General features: G+C 42.3%; 2 protein-coding genes across 4 annotated transcripts; one reads left to right on the top strand and one right to left on the bottom strand.

Annotated features, from left to right (window-relative positions):
- Positions 1-409: 409 nt before the first annotated feature.
- Positions 410-13,929, bottom strand: BBS12 (Bardet-Biedl syndrome 12). Of its 2 annotated transcripts, none has more exons than XM_073341061.1 (2): positions 13,654-13,929; positions 410-5,939 (listed from the first exon to the last, which is right to left on the bottom strand). In XM_073341061.1, the coding sequence occupies exon 2, from the start codon at positions 5,921-5,923 to the stop codon at positions 3,752-3,754; it is 2,172 nt and encodes a 723-aa protein (XP_073197162.1). In that variant the 5' UTR covers positions 5,924-5,939; positions 13,654-13,929; the 3' UTR covers positions 410-3,751. The 2 variants fall into 2 exon arrangements, with proteins under 2 accessions (XP_073197162.1, XP_073197163.1); XM_073341062.1 differs by having other exon boundaries at positions 13,765-13,929.
- On the top strand, positions 13,861-25,208 carry LOC140910358 (uncharacterized). Of its 2 annotated transcripts, none has more exons than XM_073341064.1 (5): positions 13,861-14,184; positions 16,746-16,901; positions 19,571-19,699; positions 19,792-19,929; positions 24,163-25,208. In XM_073341064.1, the coding sequence occupies exons 1-5, from the start codon at positions 13,876-13,878 to the stop codon at positions 24,217-24,219; spliced, it is 789 nt and encodes a 262-aa protein (XP_073197165.1). In that variant the 5' UTR covers positions 13,861-13,875; the 3' UTR covers positions 24,220-25,208. The 2 variants fall into 2 exon arrangements, with proteins under 2 accessions (XP_073197165.1, XP_073197164.1); XM_073341063.1 differs by having other exon boundaries at positions 23,252-25,208.
- Positions 25,209-25,267: the final 59 nt, after the last annotated feature.

The raw sequence follows: 25,267 nt of genomic DNA, 5'->3' as shown, positions 1-25,267 counted from the left end.
TGAATAAAGGGGTCAAGCAGCCATTAGAGTAAGTGGGAAGGCTGTAGTTGGACAGAGATACTTGAGCCAGCTCATCCCTCTGCTCCACAATACCTTCTCTAGAGAGAGACACACACAGGGGACGAGGAGCCTAGAGGAAAAGGGAGACATCCAGCCAGAACAATACATAGGAAGTGACAAAGGGCCACCACATTTACAGTATTTTTAAGTAACTGCTCTGATTTCTGACTGCCCTTTTACTGAGCCAGGACTTACAGTAAAACAGCTTTTTTTCCCTAGAAAATTCTTGGCCTCCAATATCATGCCCACACCCCGCCCCAAAAGAAATGTATAGAATCAGATTACAAACAGCAGCAGTGGTTATGATGAGTAAATCTAATCATATTTAATCCAATGGTGTCAGCCATTACAGTGATGATACAAAAATGCTCAAGAGCAGGAATTAGTTTTAGTACCACCATTTACAGTCTTTTTTCTATTTTGTTTTCACCCAAAGTATGAGACACTCACCATGAGGTTTACTCAAAGTATTAGTGTGAGAAACTCATCTCCACAGTTATATGCTTTTCTGTTACAACTAATACCAATACCAATTCCATCTGGGCTCGGCTTACTATTTAAATGCTGCTAGATGGTAAAATGACTTGACTAAATTATCCAGACTCAGATTTGGTCTTTTGCCACAACGAAAGCACTACAGAACGCTGTCTGTAAAGCGTCATCCCTTGTTTTGTTGAAAAGGGATAACCAAAAGAACCCAAAGGAAACCAGTTAAGACTGTCATTTTATTTTATTTAGAGGGGGGAAATATTGTCAAAAGCAGTGTTTCAAGTGAGACGTTTTCCAAGATTTGACAACCTGTGTAGTATACATTTCTTACACTGAGAAATTTATGCCCTATTTATAAACACAAAATTATGGTCTCTTCCTGCAAGCAGCACCAAATGTAGTACTATTCATGAATATAATCTACTGCAGGCTAGAGTACTGAATTTGAATTTGCAGCATGTACAAATTGACTTAGCAGTATACTGAAAGGCATATCCAGATACACATTCTCATTTTATATACACATTTAAAATGGATGAATGATTCCTACTTCCCTTTCTTCTCTTAGCATTAAAGAACATTAAAAATACAGAAGCTTTTTGTAGTGCGCCAAATCACACACATTATACTGTCAGTACAGGTTCAAAATATAGATGATATTTTCAAATAGTTTTTTATGAATCACTGGTAATGTACTTTCACAAAGTAATTGGTACAAAAATGAAAAGGGTTATAAAGGATGTGTAAATCTAAATATTTGTCTTTTGCTATATTTCATCAGTAGCTCTTTAAGCACTTTATAAATAAGGTCTATAGCAGTGATGGGCTGCATGCGGGCCACAGGTTGCCTATCAAGGTACTCTGATTGCGGGCCACAAGACATTTTGCTGACGTTGACCGTCCACAGGCACACCACAGTTCTGTTCTGGCCAATAGGAGCTGTGGGAAGTGACGGCCAGTATATCCCTCTGGCCCCTTCACCTGCAAGCGCCGCTTCCCACAGCTCCCATTGGCCGGGAACAGAGAACCATGGCTACTGGGAACTGCAGGTGCAGTGCCTGCAGACAGTCAATGTCAACAAAATATCTCGCGGCCTGCAATCAGATTACCCTGATGGGCTACAGGTTGCCCACCACTGGTCTATACTATCATCCGCCTTTTAAAATGTGGAAAATGAGGCACAGAGGTAAATTGTCATGCCCAAGACTATAATATAGGCCCGAGGCAGGTTCCTGTTTAGTAAAAGATGGAAATATAACCTTTTGGGGGGTAATATTATATAATATGAAAGCTATTCTCCCTTCTCACCAGAGACAAAACATTTTTTATTTTTTCTACAAATTTAAGTGAATTTTAACGCTTAGGAAAAGGAAGGTAATGGCAATGGCTTGAGCCAGGCTCAGTTCGAGCTTTCTCAGTCAGCTCTTTCCAGTGTACCTCAATCTTAACTAGTAACACTTGTGATTCCACTTTTAACATAGCTACTCTGGCTACAGATACCTCCATGACCTCTATTTCTTCTAGCAGGACCTCTCAGCACCTTCTCTAGAGGCATAGGGAAGCTCCCTCCTCCAAGGGAGTAGCTACCCCTCTAACATAATTGTATAATGTCTTATATGGTCACCTGAGCACTTCTTGGTAGCAAATCTGCTGCCTGATCCTCTGCTGGCATGAACCTACTGAAGTTAACATCACAACATTGATTCAGGCCAGCTGAGGAGCTGATCCTGGGTATTCACTACATGGAATAATATTCAGTGAAGTATGCTTAATACTTCTCACCTTCTCGGATTTTCAAACGAAGAGCAGATTTCCCCGCAACTGACAATAGCTAGTCTCTGAAGCACTTGGAATGGGACCTGCAAAGAAAGAGTGCCCATTTCCTCATCCACACAGAAGGCACAAATGTGGGGTTTTCCTCACTGTACTTTGTGCATAAAGACTTCTCTTCCCTGTTTTTGGTTGAGCTCTTCATAAAAGTCCAGAGAAGCAGAGAAGGAGCTGTCTTAATCCTTAACTAAAGGGGTGAAGTGTTGAATCGTCCCTCTCAACAGCATCAGGCATTTGGGGAAAGGGTGGTCATCAAAAAAAAAAAAAGGCAAAAAACATTTGTTACTTGTGATGTCAATCTCACTAATTTTTGAGTCCTCTACACTCTTCCAGGAATAGCGCAGACAAGACCTGAAGTTTCTTATGTGAAAAAACCCCCACTAGAAATAAGAATTGTAAAAATCTTCCAGGCCTTCTTTATAAACCGTAAGACAAAGGATAGAAAGGGGGAGCACATACTGTTTTCCCCACCCTTGTAGGTTGCCTTTAAAGAGAGTTTGTTGATTAAGGACAGTGGTTTTCATCTGTGAAAAACCCTTAAAAAATTTCAAATGGAGGTGTGGACCCCTTTGGAAATCTTAGGCATAGACTGTGGACCCCCAGGGTCCATGGAACACAAGCTGAAAATCACTGATTTAGGAGAATGCTCTTGAGGTGACAACTCTGTCAGTGAGTTCAGTCATGGAGAAGAAACAAGAATTTAGTAGGTCCACCCCCATCAAAAGGTAGTTAGAGACAGACAAAGCAAAGCCCCCTTAAAATTACAGAACACCCACAAAAACAGCAGTTGAGACAGGAGGGTGCTACTCCTCTTTAGTAGCAGGTGAATAAGGACAAGAACTGACTTTGTAGTAAAGGGAAATCTGTGGATGAAGCCCTCAGCTTTCCCACCCCCCACCCCAGCCCATTGTTTTGCAAAGCACAAACACGCCAGAAACCCAGACCAAATTTCAGCCTTTTCTCTCCATCTGAGGAGTCTGGAGCTGTATTTTTTGCTTCCTATGCAACGTAGTATAAGAGGTAGGGAGGCGGTTAATGGAGAGAGCATGGAAACAAACAGGCAGTATTGTTGCTTAGAGACAGTGAGCTCATTTCCATTAGTATCCCACTCCACCTAGTAGCTTCATACTTCTCTCATGCATCAGTTTGACCTCGTCTCAGTGTAGATTGGGTGGATACTCAAATTTCCATTTCTAGAAATTAAAAGCTACAGCACTATCTAGTTTGTCTCTACATCCATGTGCTGAATTTTATTTGTAAATATCACTGGCATAACTCCTTAAAAGTTTGCTTTATAGCTGTATAAACATTTCCGTGTACCTGCAAATTTTCCACCCACTGAGTTAGAGTCATACATAAAACCTACCGAGTCCTATAAAAATATGAACTCACTAGATACATGTGAATTTAATAACTGATTTCTCTTAGGACCTGTGATAATTTCAGCATCTGTTTGAAGCACTAATAGCACCAAGTCTAGAGCTCTGCGCCATGCTTCCACCTTGGGTGTAACATTGTCATATATCTTTACAGCCTCCTCAGGTTTAGTTGAAAGACCAAAATCCACCATGACCTTATCTCCTTTATTGAACTCTTTCAGAATATATGCTGAAGGAGAACCACAGTCTGCTGCTTTTTTGAGATGATGCTCGATGGAAGTGCTTACTTCAAACTCTGATGCATAATGAGCAGTGTTACACATGAGTCTTGAAAGGTACTGATGCCAACCACTTGCCAGAGCTTTAAGCACAACTGGTTTATACTGTGTGAATGATTTTGTCAGCCAACAAGAAGACATGTAAAAATCTCCTGAAAGTTTTTTATCTGCTTGCTTTAAAGATTGTTCTTCAAGCTTTTTAAGATGACTGAGACACAACAGTTCAACAGCACCACCTCCAGGAAAAACTTTCTGGTCAGTTAGAGCATGATGCAGGCGATAAGCACAAGTCCAGAAATGATCTTCAGTGACTTGCATCTTTGCAGTTACTGTGCTACTAAGCACAGCTGTTACCAGATGAATTCCTTCAGCTTTGATACTGATTGGCACTTTGTTATCCAATTCCATTGTGCTCAAGTCACCAGTTCTCCAGAAATCCACCCAGACACCGCTACCCACACAATGACTATTTACCTGGGAAAGGTATGTCACCAGCTGCACTCCTGTGCCCTTCCCAAAAGCATGTAGCACATTGTGAGTTACTGGATTGATTATCAATATGTTATTCAGGATGCATCTTTCCATTAAACTTTCACACACATTTCCTTTTACCAAAACTAAATTTACTTTTGCTTGTATTAAAACATCTAACGCACAATTTATCCATAAACTTTCTGAGCTACTTTCTTGCAAACCTACATTTTCTGATATTATTCTGACATTTGATGGTCTATTAAATCCCAAGTGACGATACTTTTCCGTTAGATCACCATCTACAAGAAGAATCTGAAGCGGTCTATCCTGAAGTTGCTTGGTAACAGCGACTTTCTCTGGTGATACTAAAGTGATATACCCCGGACACACACAAGAATAATGTTCAGACAATCCTGGTAAACAGCACGTCACAACTTCTGCAATATTAAATTGAGAAGAACCTGTGTGATCAGCTACTTGTTGCTGGCATCTGACAATATCCTGTACCAATTTCATGCTAGACTGATTCCCATGGCTAAGAGCCATTGCCAATTGTCCAAAATCATTAAATTCATAAGGACATGCTGCAGGCCCAGTGGGAGGACCCCCAAAATTGTCTACTTGGAGTGAACAATGGCTTTTTCCTGGAATGTTAAAGTATCTACTATGAGTTAATCTTGTTCTTTTGTTACAGCTGGATGTAATCAAGCTGCTTCCAGGAACTGCAGGCATAGTTTTATTGCCCACTGGTTCATCCAATAAGGGTGTTATATAGTCTGTAGTGCATAGGTGTGAATTCAAACATCTGTTATGAGCATCGCAAGAGCTTGCTTGATGAGAATGAAGGCCTTCTGGAATACTTTCTTTAGATACAGGAACCTCTTTAGGAATATGCACAAGAGGGTTTAAAAAACTGTTAGATCCAATACTAGAAGTTTTATTTTCAATAATTTGGGGCCCCAGACAGCTAGAACTGAAGTGAATGGGAACAGAATCGGGCCCTTTATATAAATCATGTACTGATAGCTGAAGACACTGGACTTTTTCACTGCAAGAGTTCAATCCTTCAGACATCACAGATACTATTATTGAAAAAGGAACATTCTGCTGAAGGCATTCAAGTACAGCACTGCTCCATGCACCAACAAGAAACAACAGGGTAGTCATCCCAGTTTTATATTCTTTGTTCTGTGCCTGAATTGTTTCATTAAGAAGCTGTCCCACTGCACTAGTTAAATCCAAACTTTCAAGAAGTCTAACTGCAGAACAAGTCAAAACACTCTCACTGGTGCTTACATCTACAATAAATTTATATGATTTTACTGGCCCTAAAAGTGTTCTTCCTATTGACGATAAAGATGAAAGCTGCTGAAGTCCAATGTGACGTCTTCTGTTCACATTTCTGAAAGCCATGATCAGCTGTCAATATCTGGAAACAAAATACAAGTTTATTGCTTCTGTCTTTATTGCGCAAGACTTCATTCTTGACAAAAATGTAACAGTACACAGTATATAATTAACAAAAATTAACTGAATACAGATTGGGTGAAGTAACTTTACACTGCATAATATTGTATTATAAGATGTTGTTCATGTCTGACGCATGCAGTTGTTGAAATATTGCACTGCTAAGTCATTACAGAAGATTTTTTCCCAAAATTAAAAGGTATTTTAATTTTACCCCATAAATCAAATATATTTGATTTAATAAAGCAGATCAGATTTAATAATAAAAAAGACCACCACTCCTTAGGACCATACCCAAACCATTCCTCTTCCGACTTCTTTTCTTATGTCAAATCTTGCATTTGTTTGTCTGATTCAGAATGCATGTTGTTAGGGCTGGAAACATATCTTGTCTGCAAACACTAGTAGGCATAGGTTTTACTACCCTTAGTGATACCACTGACTTCAAACAGAGCTGGAAAGGGACCAACTACCATATTGACCATGAAGATATTTCATTCCCACTCAGTGGCAGGCTCTCCTAACATAGTCATGAAAAAACGGTCTAAAGCCACACTTTTTTATGCCTCATGAATAAAATACAAAGATTTTACAGCTTGGACTTCAATGGCACTGCTCAGAGAAATGAACTTAATTTTAAAACACTTTCTTTAACATGTCAAAACTGAATGCCTTCTCTTTCCCTATATAACCTCTCCACTCCACAACCTCTTTCAGTGTTGAAACCGGGCACTGGACTAGATGACCTCTTGAAGTCCCTTCCAGTCCTATCACTCAGGCCCATAAACTGGTAGTCATCTTTGACTCCTCCTTCTTCCTTGCCCCAAACGTTCAGGCCATGTACAAATTATACTGCTTCTCCCATCACACTATTTCTAAAGGCATGTCTACACTGAACACTCGGGCAAGTTAATTCACAGTAAATTAAACCAAAGCAAACGAAGGCCACTTTACTTCTGACCAAGAGCATCATCACAGGGGTTTACTATGCCTACACTAATGCAATTTAAAGTCACAAGTTTAGTTAATTTATCTGAACTTTTCTGAGTGTCCCTATGTAGACATGCCCCAAGATCCAAACTTTTCCCACTGATCCTCTAGCTAAAATTCATTCTTGTCCAACCCCTCCTATCCTAATCTATTACCTTCTACTCTTTGGCCTCTCTGACACCCACATAATCCCCTCTCCAGACTATAGAAAATGCCACTGCTAAAATCATCTGCCTTGTTTGTTGTTCTGACCGTGTCGCCCTGTCTTTGAATTCCTCCAATGACTTACCCTCCTGTCCCACAGTCAAGATCAAGCTTCTTGTCCCCACATAACTTTGCCTTTACCATTTATTCATCCTTGTCCCTTTTCATGACATCCCCTGTCCCCCTTCCATTCTATTAACAAGGCTGCCTAGTAAAATTTTTCAAGTCCTGCATGTAAGACAGCAACATTTTTACAGGTTCATTTATTATATATTTGTTCCATGCAATGTCTTTGTAGGCCTGAACTAAGGCTTAAAGGAACCACTGAAGTTTGAATTGAACACAGAACTTTCTTTTAATTTATTTAGTAAGACAAAGTCAGTAAAACTTAAGTCAGTTCCAAGAGAATCACACACTCAGAATAATTTTATTCCACATGTCTATAATCATTGTGATTATTTTTAAAGTACGATTTTAAATAAGCAACTCATATTAACTTCTGAAACTGTACTGAAGAGGGATGGGAAGGGGAATGTGCACCCAAAAAAAGAACTCTTCTTGGCAGCCTCTTGTGGTAATAATCTAAGCTTGTCAAGCTATATATCAGTATTTTTCACAAACAATCCTCCTTTTTCATTAGTGGAATCCTTAACAATTTTACTTGCCAGTTTCGCAATTATTTCTTTATTTATCCAGACACAGTGGTGAATGAAGACAGACACAAGGATGAATTTTAAGCAACAGACTGAAACTTCATTAAACTTGTGGGGCACTTGCTGTCCTGTCACCGATACCCTCACATACCCATACCCTCATTTTAAATGGTTTCAGTGCAGGAGTTACAAGTCTCCTACCATATGAACCAATAACTTAGAGCAGACCATCTCATCTTATCCCTTGGATTCAGCTCACTCTTCTGAATCCTATCAGTACCCCCAAGACCCATGAGGGGACAGACGTTACTAAATGGTGGGAGACGTCAGCCCGTGAAGGCCATAAGGTCTTCTACTTCTGGGAATTGTTAATTTTAGCCTTTTAAATGCACTGGAAAGTGGCTGCAAGGTGCAACAAACTAACATCCCTATCAACTACCAAGGCTATGTCTACACTTAAACTGCTGCAGCACTTCAGCAATAAATGCTCACTACAGTGAAGGGAGGGGTTCTCCTGTCGCTGTAGTTAATCCACCTCCCCGAGAGGCAGTAGCTAGGTTGATGGAAGAATTCTTCCATTAACCTAGCACTGACTACACCTGGGGTTAGGTTGGCTTTTTTACACCTCTGAGCAACATTTTAGTGTAGACCTGGCCTCAATCCTATTTAACCTAAGTGCACCTCCAGGATGCTGAGAGGAAGGAAAAAAAAACTGTCAGAACTATGAGAATTTGGCCCCAATAGAAGAAAAACCCCTTCCTGATCCCCAGACAGGCTACTGGTCAGACCTACAGCATCTGCAAGACACAGCTGTGAAAATATACTTACAGGTAACAGGGTGGAGCTGCTGAGCAAAAAGAGGCTCCATATGGGCAAAGCTAGGGTTTAAACTATGAAAGGAGAAACCAAGAAACCAATCAGCTCCTTCCTCTCTAGTTGGCCAAAGAGTAGATAAAGCCTCTAGAGGGGGAAGGGCCACCCCTGCAACCTCTCCAGGAGTGTTCTTCTCTCTGTTTCTACTGGGACTGACCCAATAACCAGCAGTCCCATCAAGTTTTCTACCTGTTGAGGAAGCTGTGAATTAGTACTGAACCCATGCTTCTGCACTATGAGGTACTATGGTGCTGTCTATCAGATGAGATGAAAAACCAAAGCTCTGTGATTTGTGATAAAAGATACTGTGGCACCTTCTGTAAAACAGAGACATTCACACCAGCACTATGGTCAATTCCAACACTGTCAATTACAGGCTGTTCACCTAAAGTTTCCCCTGATATTTCAACTGAAAAAGGTAATCCTCACTTCCAGTCCTAAATCTGGACTGCTGCTGTAAAACAGATGCTTCAGTTCAGCCTATGGGATATACTAGAGATGTGAAGTAATCCCTACAGTGCTACGTATAACTTGTATATCAGTTCATAAAGCAATTTGGGTATCTTTTGCTTGAGACATTTTATGTAAAAGATCCAATGATTTGCATTTTTGAGCTGTAAAAGCTTGTAACTTTTTTCTTTTCCATCATGCGTACATGTATATTGGTAATAACCATAACATACAAGTGACTGTAACACAGGAAATTAACATGTAGTACAAGACATTGCATTTAGAATTTTGTCATTTCATACTTCTTTCTTCACTCATCCAAAACAAAAACAAAAAGTTAGTTGGGGTTATATTTTCAAGTTACCTACAGCAGAAAAGGCCAGGGAAGAGTGAAGAAGAGGAGGAAGAAGACCCTGTAAGATAAAGAAAGGCCTTGTCTACACTGAAAATGCTTTGCCAGCATAGCTATGTTGGTATAGCTATGCTGGCAAAGACCCGTAGTGTAGACACAGCATATGCCTGTGGTTCTCAAACTTTTGTAGTGGTGACCCCTTTCACATAGCACACCTCTGAGTGCGACCCCCGCTTATAAATTAAAAACATTTTTTATATATTTAACACCATTAGAAATGCTGGCGGTAAAGCGGGGTTTGGGGTGGAGGCTCATGACCCCCCATGTAATAACCTCGTGACCCCCAGAGGGGTCCTGACCCCCAATTTGAGAACCCCTGGTATATGCCAACAGAAAGCCAACTCCGAGTGATATCAGCTACACTGACAGAAGCACTCTTCTGTCAGCACATCTGCATCTATACTGGGGGTTCTTCCGGCATACCTATGTCACCTCGTAGGTGTGATGTTTTAACTAGCCTGAGACCCTTTGACTGCCTTAATGGGTTTCTACCAACCCAACCTGCACACTGACTTACAGGACCAACTCCACTGGAAAGCCTATCCTCTGTAAACAGCTGAGCAGAATAAAACTCTTTTCAAGAGAAAGAGTATGTTTCACTGCATCATCTTTCTTGGCCTAAAATGTGCAGTTTATTTTTACAGTCTGAAGGAGAGAGAGAGAGAGAGAGAGAGAGACTGTATGTTTGTATTACTTTGCTTTCCCCAGTAGCATCTTCATCTTTAAGGGTCTTCACTATAAAATTTTGAATCAATTTGCCAGCTCTTAGTATATTATCATGAAGTGATAGTAAAAACTGCTGAATTGTCTGTACATAAGTGCACATACCCACCCACACACCCCATTGCTAGCCCTGGTGCAGCAGCATAGTTACTGGAAAACAGGTAGCTGAAAAATGTTTTAGTTTACTATGAGCCATGCAGAGTAACAGCAATTCCTTATCCCATCTACCTCAAGCATATTGCTATTTGGAGACTGACAGTCTCTCAAAAAATTTTCTGGCTAGAGACAGGGGGCTTGTCTATACTAACTGTACTGCAGTGGCACAGCTGTGCAGTGCTTAGGGAAGATGCTGCCTACACTGACTCCGGTCAGTGTGAGTCCTCCACCTCCCATAACACAGTCTACACTTGGAATTAGGTTGGTATAACTGCGTTGCTCAACTATGTAGTTATTATTTAGTCATAAGCTGGCAGTGTAGACCAAGCCCGAATCTTAAAAGACTGCATTCCTTTTTCACTCTAATACATACTTGGGGGGCTCGGCAGCTATGCACTTGGGTGGCTAGCCCAAGATACCACCCATGCCACCACAGCCACCCTGCTATTTTTAGCATCTTGTTAGGGCGTAGTTAGCATAGGTCTATCTAGTCACTCTGGGAAGCACGCTCCCAGCAGTTGTGTAGACCTACCCTACTACATGGTAAATTCCACAGCATCTCAGAACTAGGGTGACTAGACGGCAAGTGTGAAAAATCAGGACACTTTTTTGGGGGGGGGGGGACGACATATAAAGCCCCTAATAGCGGGAGGGTCCCAGTAATAGCAGGACATCTGGTCACCCTATCTCAGAACACACTGTGCCCTGACTAGGTGCATAGACATCAGACTGCCTTGAGAGCTGCATTCCTGACTTTGCCTGTTTGCCGGTAAGGAAGGTATTCTTCACAAGCTCAATCTGCAGGGCGTGTGACAGCCTCTCATAAATTGTTGTGGCCAGTAACCAAGTCTCAGAAGCCTGCATTCCTTTTCCCTAAAGAAGAGTCTGCAGCTCTGTTAAACACACAGGGAAACAACTGTGTACATTGTATCAGTTTTAAAAAATGAAAGACAGTGAAGGAGCAAATTGGCTGAAGGTGATTAGGCACTAGAACAGACTTTGCTCATTAGCAGAGGCCTCCCCCAATCTAGTCTTGCCAAGCGCATGGCCTATCTCCTCACTTAAATAACTACAATAACTAGTACACAACTAAGTACAAGTACAATAACTCCTCACTTAAAGTCTTCCCAGTTAACGTTGTTTCATTGCTGATCAATTAGAGATCATCATTTAAAGTTCTGCAATGCTCCCTTATAACCTTGTTTGGCAGCTGCCCGCTCTGTACACTGCTTGCAGAAAGAGCAGCCCGTAGCAGCTAGCTGGTGGGGGCTTGGAACCAGGGTGGACTGGCGGCCCCGCATCAGCTCCCCGCTCCCCTAAGTTCCCTGTGCTATCAACTGCTGGCAGTTCAGCTATCCCTCACCCCATTGCCATGTGCTACTCCTGCCCTCTGCCCTGGAGCTGCTCCCAGGAGCCTTCTACTTGCTTTGGGGGGGGGAAGAATTGAGGGGGCTGTCAGGGTGTTCCCCTCTGCCCTGTTCCTGTACCCCACTTACCCCTTTTCCATGTAGAGCGGGGGGGGGGGAGGAGGGAACATGACAGGGTTCAGGACAGAGGGAGCTTGCTTGCAGCAGCTGCTGTCTCAACTTGCTGATCTACTTAAAAAGGCAATAAGAAAAGGAGTACTTGTGGCACCTTAGAGACTAACAAATTTATTTGAACATAAGCTTTCGTGAGCTACAGCTCACTTTATCGGATGCACGCACGAAAGCTTATGCTCAAATAAATTTGTTAGTCTCTAAGGTGCCACAAGTACTCCTTTTCTTTTTGCAGATACAGACTAACAGGGCGGCTACTCTGAAACCTGTTAAAAAGGCAATGTACTTAGAGTGGAAAGGGCGGGGGGGTGAGAGAGCCTGGATTTGTGCTGGACATGGCCCACCTTGATTACCATGTGCATTGTAGGGAGAGTGGTCACTTTGGATGAGCTATTACCAGCAGGAGAGTGAGTTTGTGTGTGTATGGGGGTGGGTGAGAAAACCTGGATTTGTGCTGGAAATGGCCCACCTTGATTATCATGCACATTGTAGGGAGAGTGGTCACTTTGGATGAGCTTTTACCAGCAGGAGAGTGAGTTTGTGTGTGTGGTTTTTGGAGGGGGGGTGAGAGAACCTGGATTTGTGCAGGAAATGGCCCACCTTGATTATCATGCACATTGTGTAGAGAGTTGTCACTTTGGATGGGCTATTACCAGCAGGAGAGGGAGTTTGTGTGTAGGGGGGTGGAGGGTGAGAAAACCTGGATTTGTGCTGGAAATGGCCCAACTTGATGATCACTTTAGATAAGCTATTACCAGCAGGACAGTGGGGTGGGAGGAGGTATTGTTTCATGATCTGTGTGTGTATATAAAGTCTGCTGCAGTTTCCACGGTATGCATCCGATGAAGTGAGCTGTAGCTCACAAAAGCTTATGCTCAAATAAATAGGTTAGTCTCTAAGGTGCCACAAGTCCTCCTTTTCTTTTTGCGAATACAGACTAACACGGCTGTTACTCTGAAACCTTAAAGAGGCAATGCATCTCTCTCACATGGTATGTATCTCAGTCTCCCCTCTCTCCATTTGTGCTGCCTTGTAGAGGATGAGGCTATATTAACAACGTGTTAACCCTTGAGGGCTCAGCTGATTGCTAGTTCATCATTTAGTATTCCCTGGGAAATATCCCACCCTCCTCCACCACCACCACCTCAACCAAGCTTCACAATCAGCATTGCTGTGTATAGGATTAAATTGTTTGTTTAAAACTTATACTGTGTGTGTGTATGTCTATATAATAGTCTTTTGTCTGGTGAAAGAAATGTCCCTGGAACTTAACCCCCACATTTACATTAATTCTTATGGGGAAATTGGATTTGTTTAACAGCGTTTCGCTTAAAGTTGGATTTTTCAGGAACGTAACTACAATGTTGAGCGAGGAGTTACTGTATCGTACTCAAGTCTCAATGAGGAAACTACATCCGCCCCCCCCCGGCCAGTTTCTCTCCCAGGAATGCCTCCTCCTAGACCAGCCCCTTGGCACCACTGTTAAGGTGTCTCAGCGGGGAGGCTCTCCTGGCAGCCCAGCCCAGCCGCTGGCCCCACCGTGCAGGCACCCCGCCAGCCACGCCCCCCGCAGGTGCTGTCCCAGACGCGGGGTGAGAGAGGGCTGCAGCAGCGCGCGGATGCCCGCGGGAGTTTCTCGCGCTACCCCCGGCTGGGAAATGGGCGCAACCCGCTCGCCACAGCGGCTGAAAGCCGGGTTCCGCTGCTTGGGCCCTCAACGGAGGCAGGGACAGCCACCCCCCGCAGCCGCTGGACCTCGCCCGGCCCGGCCCAGCCCGCACTACTGACCGCTCTCCGCCGCGCGCAGGGGAGGGCCTGGGCCGCCTGCGGGGGAGGGTCACTCCCGTTCGAGACGTGGCGCGCGCGCAGCTCGGGATTTCCGTCGGTCCAGGCAGGCGCATGCGCCCAAGCTCCCGGGAGCCGCGAAAACGGGGATTTGTTGCCGGGACAACGACGCCTGTGTTTGTAGTGTGTATCCAAGCCAACGGGCAACATGGCGTTCGGTGTGACCTCACAATGCCCGTCGCACCTGACTGGTCCCGGGTGTGGGCGGGGCTTCGGTGGCATTCCCGCTGGTCATTGGACGGGCCGCGCTGCCGGGCCCAGGAGAGGCGCTCGGTGCGTGCAGGTGGCAGAACAATTGACGCCCCGTCTCAGCCCGCGGCGGGGGGGGAGCCGGTTTGCACCGAGTGCCCCGCGAGCCGGATGGTGAGTGTGCACGCGCCCCTCCCCCGCCCCTAGCAGGGCTGGCCTGGTAGCGGTAAATCCGCCCCCGCCATCCGAGCGCGCCGGGACCCCTTCCCCAGCGAGACAAGCTGCCAACCCCCGGGCCTGGGCAGCGGGGCCCGGCCCGCCCCGCCCCACAGCGGCGAGGTTCAGCGCCCTGTGTGAAGACTAGGTGGGATCCCAGCCCTGCTGCAGCAACCAGTGCTGGGCCCTCTTGGCAAAGCTGCGATGGCGGGGGAAGGCGCAGGGCTAGTTCCAGGCGAGCGGCCCCATGCGGGTGGTGTTCGCTCTAAGCAGTGGCTCTCTTGTTTTTAAAGCCGTTACCATCAAATCGTGGACATCCTGCCAAGGGGTTAATATAGGAGCCCTCTTCAGCCCTGGGCAGACAGGCTGCTCGATTCTGGCTGCGTGCATAGGATTCTGGGCCTGTGGTGTTGCTGATTCAAGGAGTGGGTGTGGTGCTGCTTTTTGTTTTTGTTGTTATAGGGACACCCCAAATCAGCAACTTTACAGGGTATCCTGTATTTGCTTGTATATGCCCTAGAGTGGCTTATCCTCATGTGACAACTCATCCATAGACACTTCCCTTGGCCTGGGGTCCTTGGTAAGCACCTGTCTGAATCAGCTCTGTTGTTTCTCCGAGCTACACCGAGAGGCTAAGACACTTGAGCTCACCTTGAAGGCTGCTACGCGGCCCCTGGAAAACTAGTCTGTTCAGGTTTTCCACCTCTTCCACTTATTTTTTATGTTATGGGGCATTATTGATTTTGACTAGATTGCAGGATGCTAAAATAAACCTCCCCAAATTTAATTCGAGTAGGACAGGTAAAAATTCCTTTTTTCAGGGTGACATAGTGATGTCACTCTTTTGTCTAATAGAGATAAAATACCAAACATGGCAAATCTGCAGTTTGAATTTTGGGAGTGATAACATGCAGGGAACACACACAGTGCCGCTCACACTGGGTAAATGGACTCTCTGAATTAATTTAGCCTGTTCTGGTGTCTGACTGTCACTTAGCACATACACCAAGTGTGTGGGCAAGAAAAGAATGTAAATGAAATATTTGCACTGAAGAATTTGTGCAGTGTTAAAATTTTAAATGTGTGGAAAGAACGATAAGCAGTGTACATTTGATCAACTGGATGTATGGAGAGTTTGAAAGACACAAGGTTTGGGCCTCTGCTGTATAACAATTTATCCTTCCTTTTCCATCAGAGAGTCTCCCTGTGAGTCCCTCTGTTACTTAAATGTGATATATCTTAGGGCTTTTTAAATATTAAAAATCTGGAGCAGCCATGTTAATGGAATGAAATGTGAGAGAGATTTGCTGGAGTAATGGGATCCTAAGCTAACCTGGCATGGACGAGTCACGTTAAAAATAAAATTCCAACCCAAAATAGAATCTAAAAAAAAAAAAAGTTAGTTACCTTAGTGGCATTCCTACTGGCAAAAAGTTAGGACAGGGCCTGAAAAGTCTAATTTCTTACTATAGGTAAGAAACTTTTCCTATTAAGTGCAAAATTAGACTTCCCTTGTAATAACTTTTTATTCACTTTTCTCGCCCATAAAGTTTGAACTTTTGAAGAATACTGTTTTCATGTGAACCCAGGCAGAGTCAAGAACCAGCACTGAAGACAGTCTGAAGCCTCTTGTGTTCAGAGATGCGGTGGAAGTTGCCATTCCTGTTGCAGAATTGTACTCCAGATTCTAGGCTTTAAATTTAAAAAAAAAAAAAAAAAAGGGAGGGGGAAGGAATGCAATTCTCCATTGAAATATGTCCCCTTTACACTACTCTGGCAATGTAATAGGGACTTGGGGAATACACCCTGCGTAAGTGGCTCCTACATAGCCAGTCCCCTTTCCTCTCTCTGACTGTCAGTGACTTAGGGGTGTATTAGAGCTAGGCACTATACTTGCCATTTTCTGGTTTCTGTGGCCCAGGGTGCCAATTAAAGCAGAGTACAAGTTATAGCAGCTCAGAAGCTGCTCTAATTTAACCAGGGGCAAGGGAGAGCCCCAGATAATCCCAGAATGAGCACTCCCATTTCTGTGCTGAACACAAGTATTGAGGTACTCTTGAGTCATGCTCAGAGTTGAAGCCTATAGTGCTAGCAATTATGGTTGTGAAGATAGATTTCTCTTAATGTTTTCAAGGTTAAATATATGCCGTGCTGCCTGCAGACAGACTGAAGCAGTAGTCAAGAAATGTAAAATCCTCAGTCATCTAAGTGGTGTGTTAATACTGCCACTGAAAGATGACAGTTTGTGTAAACAGTGTTAATTATTTAATTGGTGATTATTCTGGCAGAAACAGCTAGCTAGTGTGTTTATCCCAAGCTGCCTAAAGCTCAACACTTTCTCTTTGGGGTGGTTCCTGATAGTCTGAGCAAAAGGATTCTGGGTGCTGGCCAGAACTGAGCCAACATCTACTAGTTGCAGCAACAGATGTGCTCTTTGTTCTACTATTGCGGAGTATTTTTTGGTTTGTTTTTTTGAAATGGGTCTTTACCAACTTTTGTCTTTCATCCATTTATTGAAGGCATCTAACTACAGAAAAGCTGGCGTGGGTGCTTCCCAGCGGAAGAAAAGTGGATTGAAACCAGAACTAACTGAAGAACAAAAGCAGGAGATCAGAGAAGCTTTTGATTTGTTTGATACTGATGGATCTGGAAGCATTGATGTAAAAGAACTGAAGGTTTTAATTTTTTCTATGTTTATTTTCAAAGTTGTAGCTGTTGACCTGCTCTATTCACCAGTGTCCAAACTCAATTGTAGGCTGGCATTGTCAGTCCCAAATAATATATGAAATGGCTTGTTTTCGGAGAGCTAAATTTTACAAAATGTAAACCAATGCTTGGGTGCCCAACAGGGCTGGATTAACTCTCCTGAGGCCAAGGGCTATTAGATTTTTTGGGGTGCCTGTATACAAGTCTCTCTCTAATTTAAAACAAAATGATCACAATTATGGCATCGAGGCTATTAACGCTATACTAAACTTGCCTTTTAATTAACAAAGCTGTTCTGTGGTTACATTTCAGTCTTAACATGTAGAACATAGTTAAGTTAATTCAAAATAGCCTACTTCTTACCTTAGAACAGCTGTTATATTAGTTTCTTTCTGGGAAGGAGTTTGGGTGCAAGAGGGAACTCCAGGCTGGGGCAGAGTGTTGGGGTGCAGGAGAGGGTGAGGGGTGCGGGCTCTGGGAGAGAGGTTGGTGCAGGAGGGGATTCTAACCTGGGGCAGGGGATTGGGGTGCCCGAGAGGGTGTGAGGTGCAGGCTCCGGCAGGGAGGCGCTTACCACAGGGGGCTACCAGCCAGTGGTGCAGCAGGGTTTGGGCAGGCTGCCTGCATGCATGCTGTGGCCCCACGCAGCTCCCAGAAGCGGCCGGCTGCTGTCACATCTCTGCGTGCCCTTGGGGGGAAGGGGACAGCGTGTCTCCATGCGCTGCCCACAAGTGCCCCCCTGGCAGCTCCTATTGGCCAGGAACCAGCCAATGGGAGCTGCAGGGACAGTGCTGTGGGCAGGGACAGCACACAGAGGTGCCTCTCCCCCGCCCTCCAGGGGCCGCAGAGATGTGCCAGCAGCTGGCCGCTTCTGGGAGCGGCATGGGGCCATGGCATGCAGGCAGGCAGCCTGCCTGAGCCCTGCTGTGCAGCTGGACTTTTAGCGGCCCGGAGATCGCGATCGACTGGGAGAGGCTCCAGGATCAATCAGTTGATCGTGATCGACAGGTAGGTGACCACTGAATTGTATACAATTATGGATTTATTTTTGTGGGGTCCCCCTTTGCCTGAGGGCCTGGGCTGTAGCCCCTACAACCCTTGCATTAATCCAGCACTGGTGCCTAACTGGAGAAATCTCAGGCTGGATTTTCAGATGTGCTGAGTTACTCTCAGCTCCTGTTGACTTCAGTGACTTTAAACACTAATCCTTGTCAGCAGTCTGGCTGGTCTAATTAATATATTGATAATATGTAAAAGTTAATTTTAGAACCAATAAATTTAACAGCTTCTAAGAGAACAGAAATTTGCAATATGTTTCTTAGGTAAAATAATTCAATACATCACATGCATTCATGATTTCTAAAGCTGTTTGGGAGGAGTTTCATGACTCTGAAACGTCTTCCATTCTGAAATGGAAAGAAAAAGTAATACGAATTTTCCTTGATCAGAAATCCAGGAAACAAATTTTTGGTTGATCGAAATATTTCATTTTGACAAAACTTAAATGCTTCATTCCAGTTTCAACATTCCTTTTATATTTTGGTATACACAAGATAAAAACGTTTTGAAACAAAATCATTTTAAAATCGAAAATCAGAAATGTTCTGTTTGGAAAAGGTTGCAATGGTACGTCTCAACCTTATTTAAATGCTTTTTTCAATTTTCATTTCAAAACAAATTTTCATCAGAGGCAACATTTTTCCACAGAATGTTTTACCTTTTGGTTAACTGGCATTTTCTGATGGAAGGATGTTCTGTCAGAATGTCCAACCAGCTCTAATTATTTCCTTTACCTGAACCTCAGAAAGAATGAGTGTTTATACCCAAAATCCACTCCAATCCAAGTATTTTTGAAACTGAACGTAATCTTTCTAAATTAAATTTGCTTCAGGCACCTAGCACGCTGATGATGCTATATAAATAATTTTGAGAAGCAGCAAGCATAGTTCTAAGGTGCTGAAAGACTGCAGGTACAAAATTTAATCTTAAAAATACCTTCATGTTCGCTCCATCTATGACAGTCTAAATATCACATTTGTAAAGTTATGTTTTGTATTTTGTTTGTGGCCTGTAAATGGCGGGGATTTTGTTTTCTGACTGTCACACTGACTGATTTTAAAGGACCTTAAATACCCAATTGTTGTTGCATTTCTGGCTTTGTTTGTTTTTTCTCTTTAAATAAATATCAAAAGTCCCTAGAGCTAGGAATGGGGATTCCTTTTAACTGTTTATATATCAATAAGTAGAATAGTAGCTTACCTTAACATTAGTGAGAGTTTTGCTGTACAGTTCAATAGGAGTAGGATCAAGTCTCTGCAGGTCTCCTGTTCTCACGGAAGTCCCAGTTCAACAATTCAGATCATCTGTAAAATAACTTACATATTGATTTTCAAGGTAAGAAATTTATGTTGTTTTTGTTAGAGCGGTGAGTGTTACAGTCACAAAAAACTACTCAACTCCGGAAGAAAAATGCCATTACCAAAAGGATGAGAAATGTAGATAAGAATTTCTTTGTGATTTATATGCTTTAAGTTATAGTTGCAGTTTGAGGAAAAGAACTGAAACACTGCTTAATGCAAATGGTTTAGGTATAATTCTAGTTGTATACGTATGTTAACCGAATCGCTCTTTGTTACAGGTAGCAATGCGTGCACTAGGCTTTGAGCCAAAGAAAGAAGAAGTTAAAAAAATGATCACAGATATCGACAAAGAAGGAAGTGGCACCATTGAATTTGAAGACTTTTTGGCCATGATGACCCAAAAAATGGTAATCATCTACTTCGTCTGAAAAATCAAATGCGATAAACGAATGAGGACATTTAAACAATGGGTTTTTATTTTTTCTTGATTTCATTTTAGAATGAGAAAGATTCAAAAGAAGAAATCTTGAAAGCCTTCAGATTATTTGATGATGATGGGACAGGAAAGATTTCTTTCAAAAATTTGAAGAGAGTTGCCAAGGAGCTAGGAGAGAATTTAACAGATGAAGAATTGCAGGTAAATTCTGACCTTACCAATAATTTCCCAACAAGCTTTGGGCCAGTCCTTTAGCTCTGTCAGACACAATGTCAGGTTACTCTGAAAGAAAGACAGGAGGCAATAGATATGTTTTAATTAGGCCACAACTTTATTCACCTAAAATATCTGAGCAATAAATCACACAGTGCGGGTCATTATTTTCGTAATTGTTTCCCCTTATTTTGGTGGCTGCCGTCAAGCCCTTCTCCATCCAACCTAGTCCCAGCCAGCCAGTTGCTGGGACCCCCCAGCCCTCACCTCGTATAAAGTTGAAGGGGGCTGAAAAGAAACAGGGGTTAGCTCCCTGCTATACCAGATGTTAGGTTCCCCAAACCCCACTTCCCCAACTTTCCTCTAAATTCCCTTCTAATCCATTTTATCTGATAACTGTGTCCCTTTTGTAAGGGACATTATAAGCCATTTTCTTAAAATGGTAACAAATTGGTTGGATGTGAGGGATCTTCCATCATCATACATAAAGAGGGGCTCCCCCCCACCTGTCTCAAGGCTACGTAAGTCCTTAATGACCCTACCGGACAAATCCTTACCTCATCCCCCTCCTGTAGCATGAAAGACTTATGTTGCCTTCTCTCTCCCAATCTGTTTTCAACATCCTCTGATCTCTCTTCCCACTGTAAATCACTGTACTCAGAAGCTCTTCCTGAGTTATCCCTTACCAACTCAGTCACTGGTTCACTGACTCTAAAAGCTCCAAGAAATGCTACCAGGAACGCAGCCTTGAACAAGGCCACCTCCTATGCATGTTTGCATATTTGCTGGAGAACTTTCACCAAATCCCTAAGCATCTGAACAGTGATGGGACAACAAGGATCCTGCCTAGGGCCTGTGTCTCAAAACCATCTCATTACAAACCTCCAGACTAAGATTCTAGTACAAGGATCTGGGTACCCGTTGCCCTACTAGCAAATGTAAAGCCCGATAGGCAACTGGAGCTGGTAGAGAATGTCAGCCCATGTTGCCAGAAAAAACATGTAGTGAAGTATCTGGTCCTCTGGAATAGGCCATATCACAGGGAGGCCGTCCCTCCTTGAAATTACACAAAATTGTTAAAGCTTCTGTCATAAGCCCTGAATGTTAGTGTCTCTACCAATCGGTGTACTGCCCCAAGAGCCATCATGAGACAAGGTCCCATGAGACCACCATCATCTGTTTGGTTTCCTTATTGGCTCCTGGCACCAGCTCCCAAAATCCATCCACTTGAAATCAAGACAATGCATTGTCTATTCCATTATGAATCCTGGGAACATCTTTGGCAGAAAAACAGATGTTAAAGTTGAAACACTGCAGGATGAATGCTCTAGTCAACCTTATAACCCTGGGCAATCTGGAGGACTGGTGCTTACTAACATGTAACACCAACATGCTGTCACTCCAGAAATGCACTCTTTTGTTTGCGAAATTCATTCCCCAAATAGTCTCTGCCACTAAAATGGAAAAAAATTTCAGGAAGCCTACATCCTTTACTATCCATTTTTGTATCCAACCAGGGCTACTTCTGAGCACACCAGCTGCCTTGGTGAAATACCCCAAAACCTATTCTCCTCCCAGTGCATTTAAGTGAATCTTTAAAACTGCCTCTATCATCCATTCCTCCCTCCAAAAAGAACCCCCTATTACAATGCATCAGAAACTGTTCCCACACTCCTAAATCCTCCTTCATCTCTTAACGTCTATAACATGGTTCAGCCTTGACATTCACATGTTGACAGTTGAGTGCAAAATGCAGTATTTTTCTACATTTTCAAATATATTGATTTCAATTACAACACAGATTACGAAGTATACACTGCTCACTTTATATTATTTTTATTACAAATATTTGCACTATAAAAAACTTTTCAGTTCACCTCATACAAGTATTGTAGTGCAATCTCTTTATCATGAAAACGCAACTTACAAATGTAGATTTTTTTTTTTTGTTACATAACTGCACTCAAACAAGTCAATGCAAAACTTTAGAGCCTACAAGCCACTCAGTCCTACTTCTTGTTCAGCCAATCGCTAAGACAAGCAAGTTTGTTTACATTTACAGGAGATAATGCTGCCCACTTCTTATTTACATTGTCACCAGAAAGTGAGAACAGGCGTTTGCATGGGACTTTTATAGCCGGCATTGCAAGGTATTTACGTTCCAGATATGCCTAACATTCGTATGCCCCTTCGTGCTTTGGCCACCATTCCAGAGGACATGCTTCCGTACTGATGACGCTCATTTAAAAAAAACAATGCATTAATTAAATTTGTGACCGAACTCTTTGGGGGAGAATTGTATGTCTCCAGCTCTGTTTTACCCACATTCTGCAATATATTTCATGCTATAGTAGTCTCAGATGACTCAGCACATGTTCATTTTAAGAACACTTTCGCTGCATATTTGACAAAATGCAAAGCAGGTAACAATGTGGGATTTCTAAACATAGATTTTGGAAGGCATTTCAAAAGATTCTTAAACCTTGGGTTAAGTGCTATAGCTGAGAGGGATGAGGTGTGGAGCATGCTTTCAGAAGTCTTAAAAGAGCAACACTCCGTTGCAGAAACTACAGAATCTGAACCACCAAAAAAGAAAATCAGCCTTCTGCTGGTGGCATCTGACTCAGATTATGAAAATGAACACACATCGGTCCGCATTGCTTTGGATATCGAGCGGAACCTGTCGTTAGTATGGACACATCCTCTGGAATGGTGGATAAAGCATAACGGGACATATGAATCTTTAGCGCATCTGGTATGTAAATATCTATCTTGGGACGCCAGTTGCAACAGTGCCATGCCTGTTCTCACTTTCAGGTGACATTGTGAACAAGAAGCAGGCAGCATTATCTCCTGAAAATGTAAACAAACTTGTTTGTCTGAGTGATTGGCTGAACAAGAAGTAGGACTGAGTGGACTTGTAGGTGCTAAAGTTTTACGTAGTTTTATCTTTGAATGCAGTTATTTTTTGTACATAATTCTACATTTTTAAGTTCAACTTCCATGATAAAGAGATTGCACTACAATACTTGATTAGGTTAATTGAAAAATACGATTTCTTTTGTTTTTTACAGTGCAAATATTTGTAATAAAAATAAATATAAAGTGAGCACTGTCCACTTTGTATTCTGGGTTGTAATTGAAATCAATATATTTTGCAAAATGTAGAAAACATCCAAAATATTTAAATTTTTTTAATCATACAATTAATCACGATTAATTTTTTTTAATCGCTTGACAGCCCTACTTTAAAGTAAATAAAAGGTCTTGTATATTGAGTCTGGTTGTTAGTCTTAAATGTTCTTTACAGGAAATGATTGATGAAGCTGATCGAGATGGAGATGGAGAAGTAAATGAGCAAGAGTTTTTGAGAATCATGAAGAAGACAAGCCTATATTAATGTTTGCTATTGCCTTCACTTAGGGTTGTTTTAAAAGATGACTTGGAAAAGACTTTAAACAAATATTAGCTTTCACCCTTTTTTGATGTTTCATAATATATAAAGAAGGCCTAAAAGGGGATGTATTTTTGTTTCTTTTCTTTTTTGGATAGTGTTTTTTATGATAAAAATGCAGGGTCTATATAGCCTAGACGACTGTGGGTGACAGAAGAGCTAGTGAAATGAGACATCCCAGGAGTGAAAGCTGAGAAGTAAAGTTAGTCAAACTCTTACTCAGTTTTTTGTTTTTGTTTTTAAATGTATGTAAGTTCAGTGACTAACACTTTAGAGAAAGGACATTGTTGGAAACACCCAGGCCCCTTCATTTAAGATGTGAGAGCCGATAATACAACATGTTCTCCAGCAAACCTAGAGATGAACTGAGTTGACTTCTTTGATATTTCTAATGCATTAAAATTAAATTATAGGTTGAGTTTATACTTCCAAAAGAAACAAAGGCACAAGGCCAATATTTTTGTTCTTGTAAGCTTTTCAGGTTTGGTGGCTATCATGTTTTTTTCCATTAAGGAATCTAAAATCTGTTGCATATCCATCTTTATTGTTCCTGTGGCTGGTTGCGTTGGGACCCTGTGGCAGGTATGTGTAGTAGCAGATAGCCATGTACAGTACAACTCCTGTTATCCCAAATGCCTTGCTATCTCTAGATGTTGTTTCATTTCACAGTCCAATGATTGTCTGAAATCTGGCTTGTCTGAACTTGGTTTCTCTCATTTTGTTTAGATTATCAAAGTTGTACTATATAATCATTGTCTTGTTCCCAGGTACTGATGTCTGAAGCATTACTGAGTTTCTACTGTTCTTTTAAGTACTTGGAGTGAAATTCATCTGTAGGCACCACTGAAGGCCAGGCTGTATACACAAGAGTAACTTTACAACTCCTTCATACAATCTGATAGCACCTTGACAGTACAGAAATAATTTGTTATACTATACAGATGTCAAGAACTAGCAAATTAAGAGGTTTCTATGCATATGGGAGCTGCTTTTTAATTTTTATTTTATAGGCGGCCTCATTTTGAGAATGTCCAGGTATTGCCAATTTCAGCCTAACTGGTGCTTCTCAACATTTCCTTTCTGCACACAAGCATATGGCAGCGAGGCTTAACATGTTATCTAAGGACATAATCCAGAGGGAATTATCATCCTTGATTCACTGTCAGACAACCAAATGAAAAGTTGTAAGGAGGCCATACAACCTAAACTGTGTCTCTTGATTACAGCTCCTAAATGGAGTTCAGAAGGGGGAGTGTAACACTTGCAGTTGCTTTTCAGCTGCAAGGCCCCAGCAGGGGAGAGCTAGTCCCAGCTAAGGAAGTGGGGAGAGTTAGTTTATGTGAACTCTTGATTTGCAGATGCAGAGCTGATATGTTTTGTTAGAATCATTCTGGCTTCGGGCTCTGTACTGATCTTCCTCTGTATAAGCTAAGTCACAGTTAGCTTATATAGAGGTGGGCTCAAATCCCTGGATGGCCCTACGTATTGAACTGAGCCTATATGAACTAGACCATTTAATTTTTATCAAGTCAATGTTAACTTTTTCTACTGCAGTAGATGTGATCTATGGCACTGTAAGATTTTTTTAAAATACATGGTTCAACTTTGTATAAAGTGAAATAAAACAGTTTTGCAAGTATACTACTTGTGGAGTTGAGTTCAGGAAATTGAATGTACTATCAAAATATCACTGTTTTGATTTGTGTGTACAGCAATTCTGGACAAGCTTTTAATTCTGTATTTTATAACACTTTCCAAAAGAGAAATGCATAGCCTCTAAATATTCTGTCAAATAAAACTTTTTTCCCTGGCATGCTGATTAAAAGTTTCTTACACTAAGCAGTTCTCTTCAAAAAGGGAAATTTCAGCCTC

Source organism: Lepidochelys kempii, chromosome 4 (assembly GCF_965140265.1).
Source record: "Lepidochelys kempii isolate rLepKem1 chromosome 4, rLepKem1.hap2, whole genome shotgun sequence".
Classification (NCBI taxonomy): Eukaryota; Metazoa; Chordata; order Testudines; family Cheloniidae; genus Lepidochelys; species Lepidochelys kempii.
The sequence above is the reverse complement of the archived record's forward strand: the minus strand, read 5'-3'. Positions and strand labels throughout refer to the sequence as shown.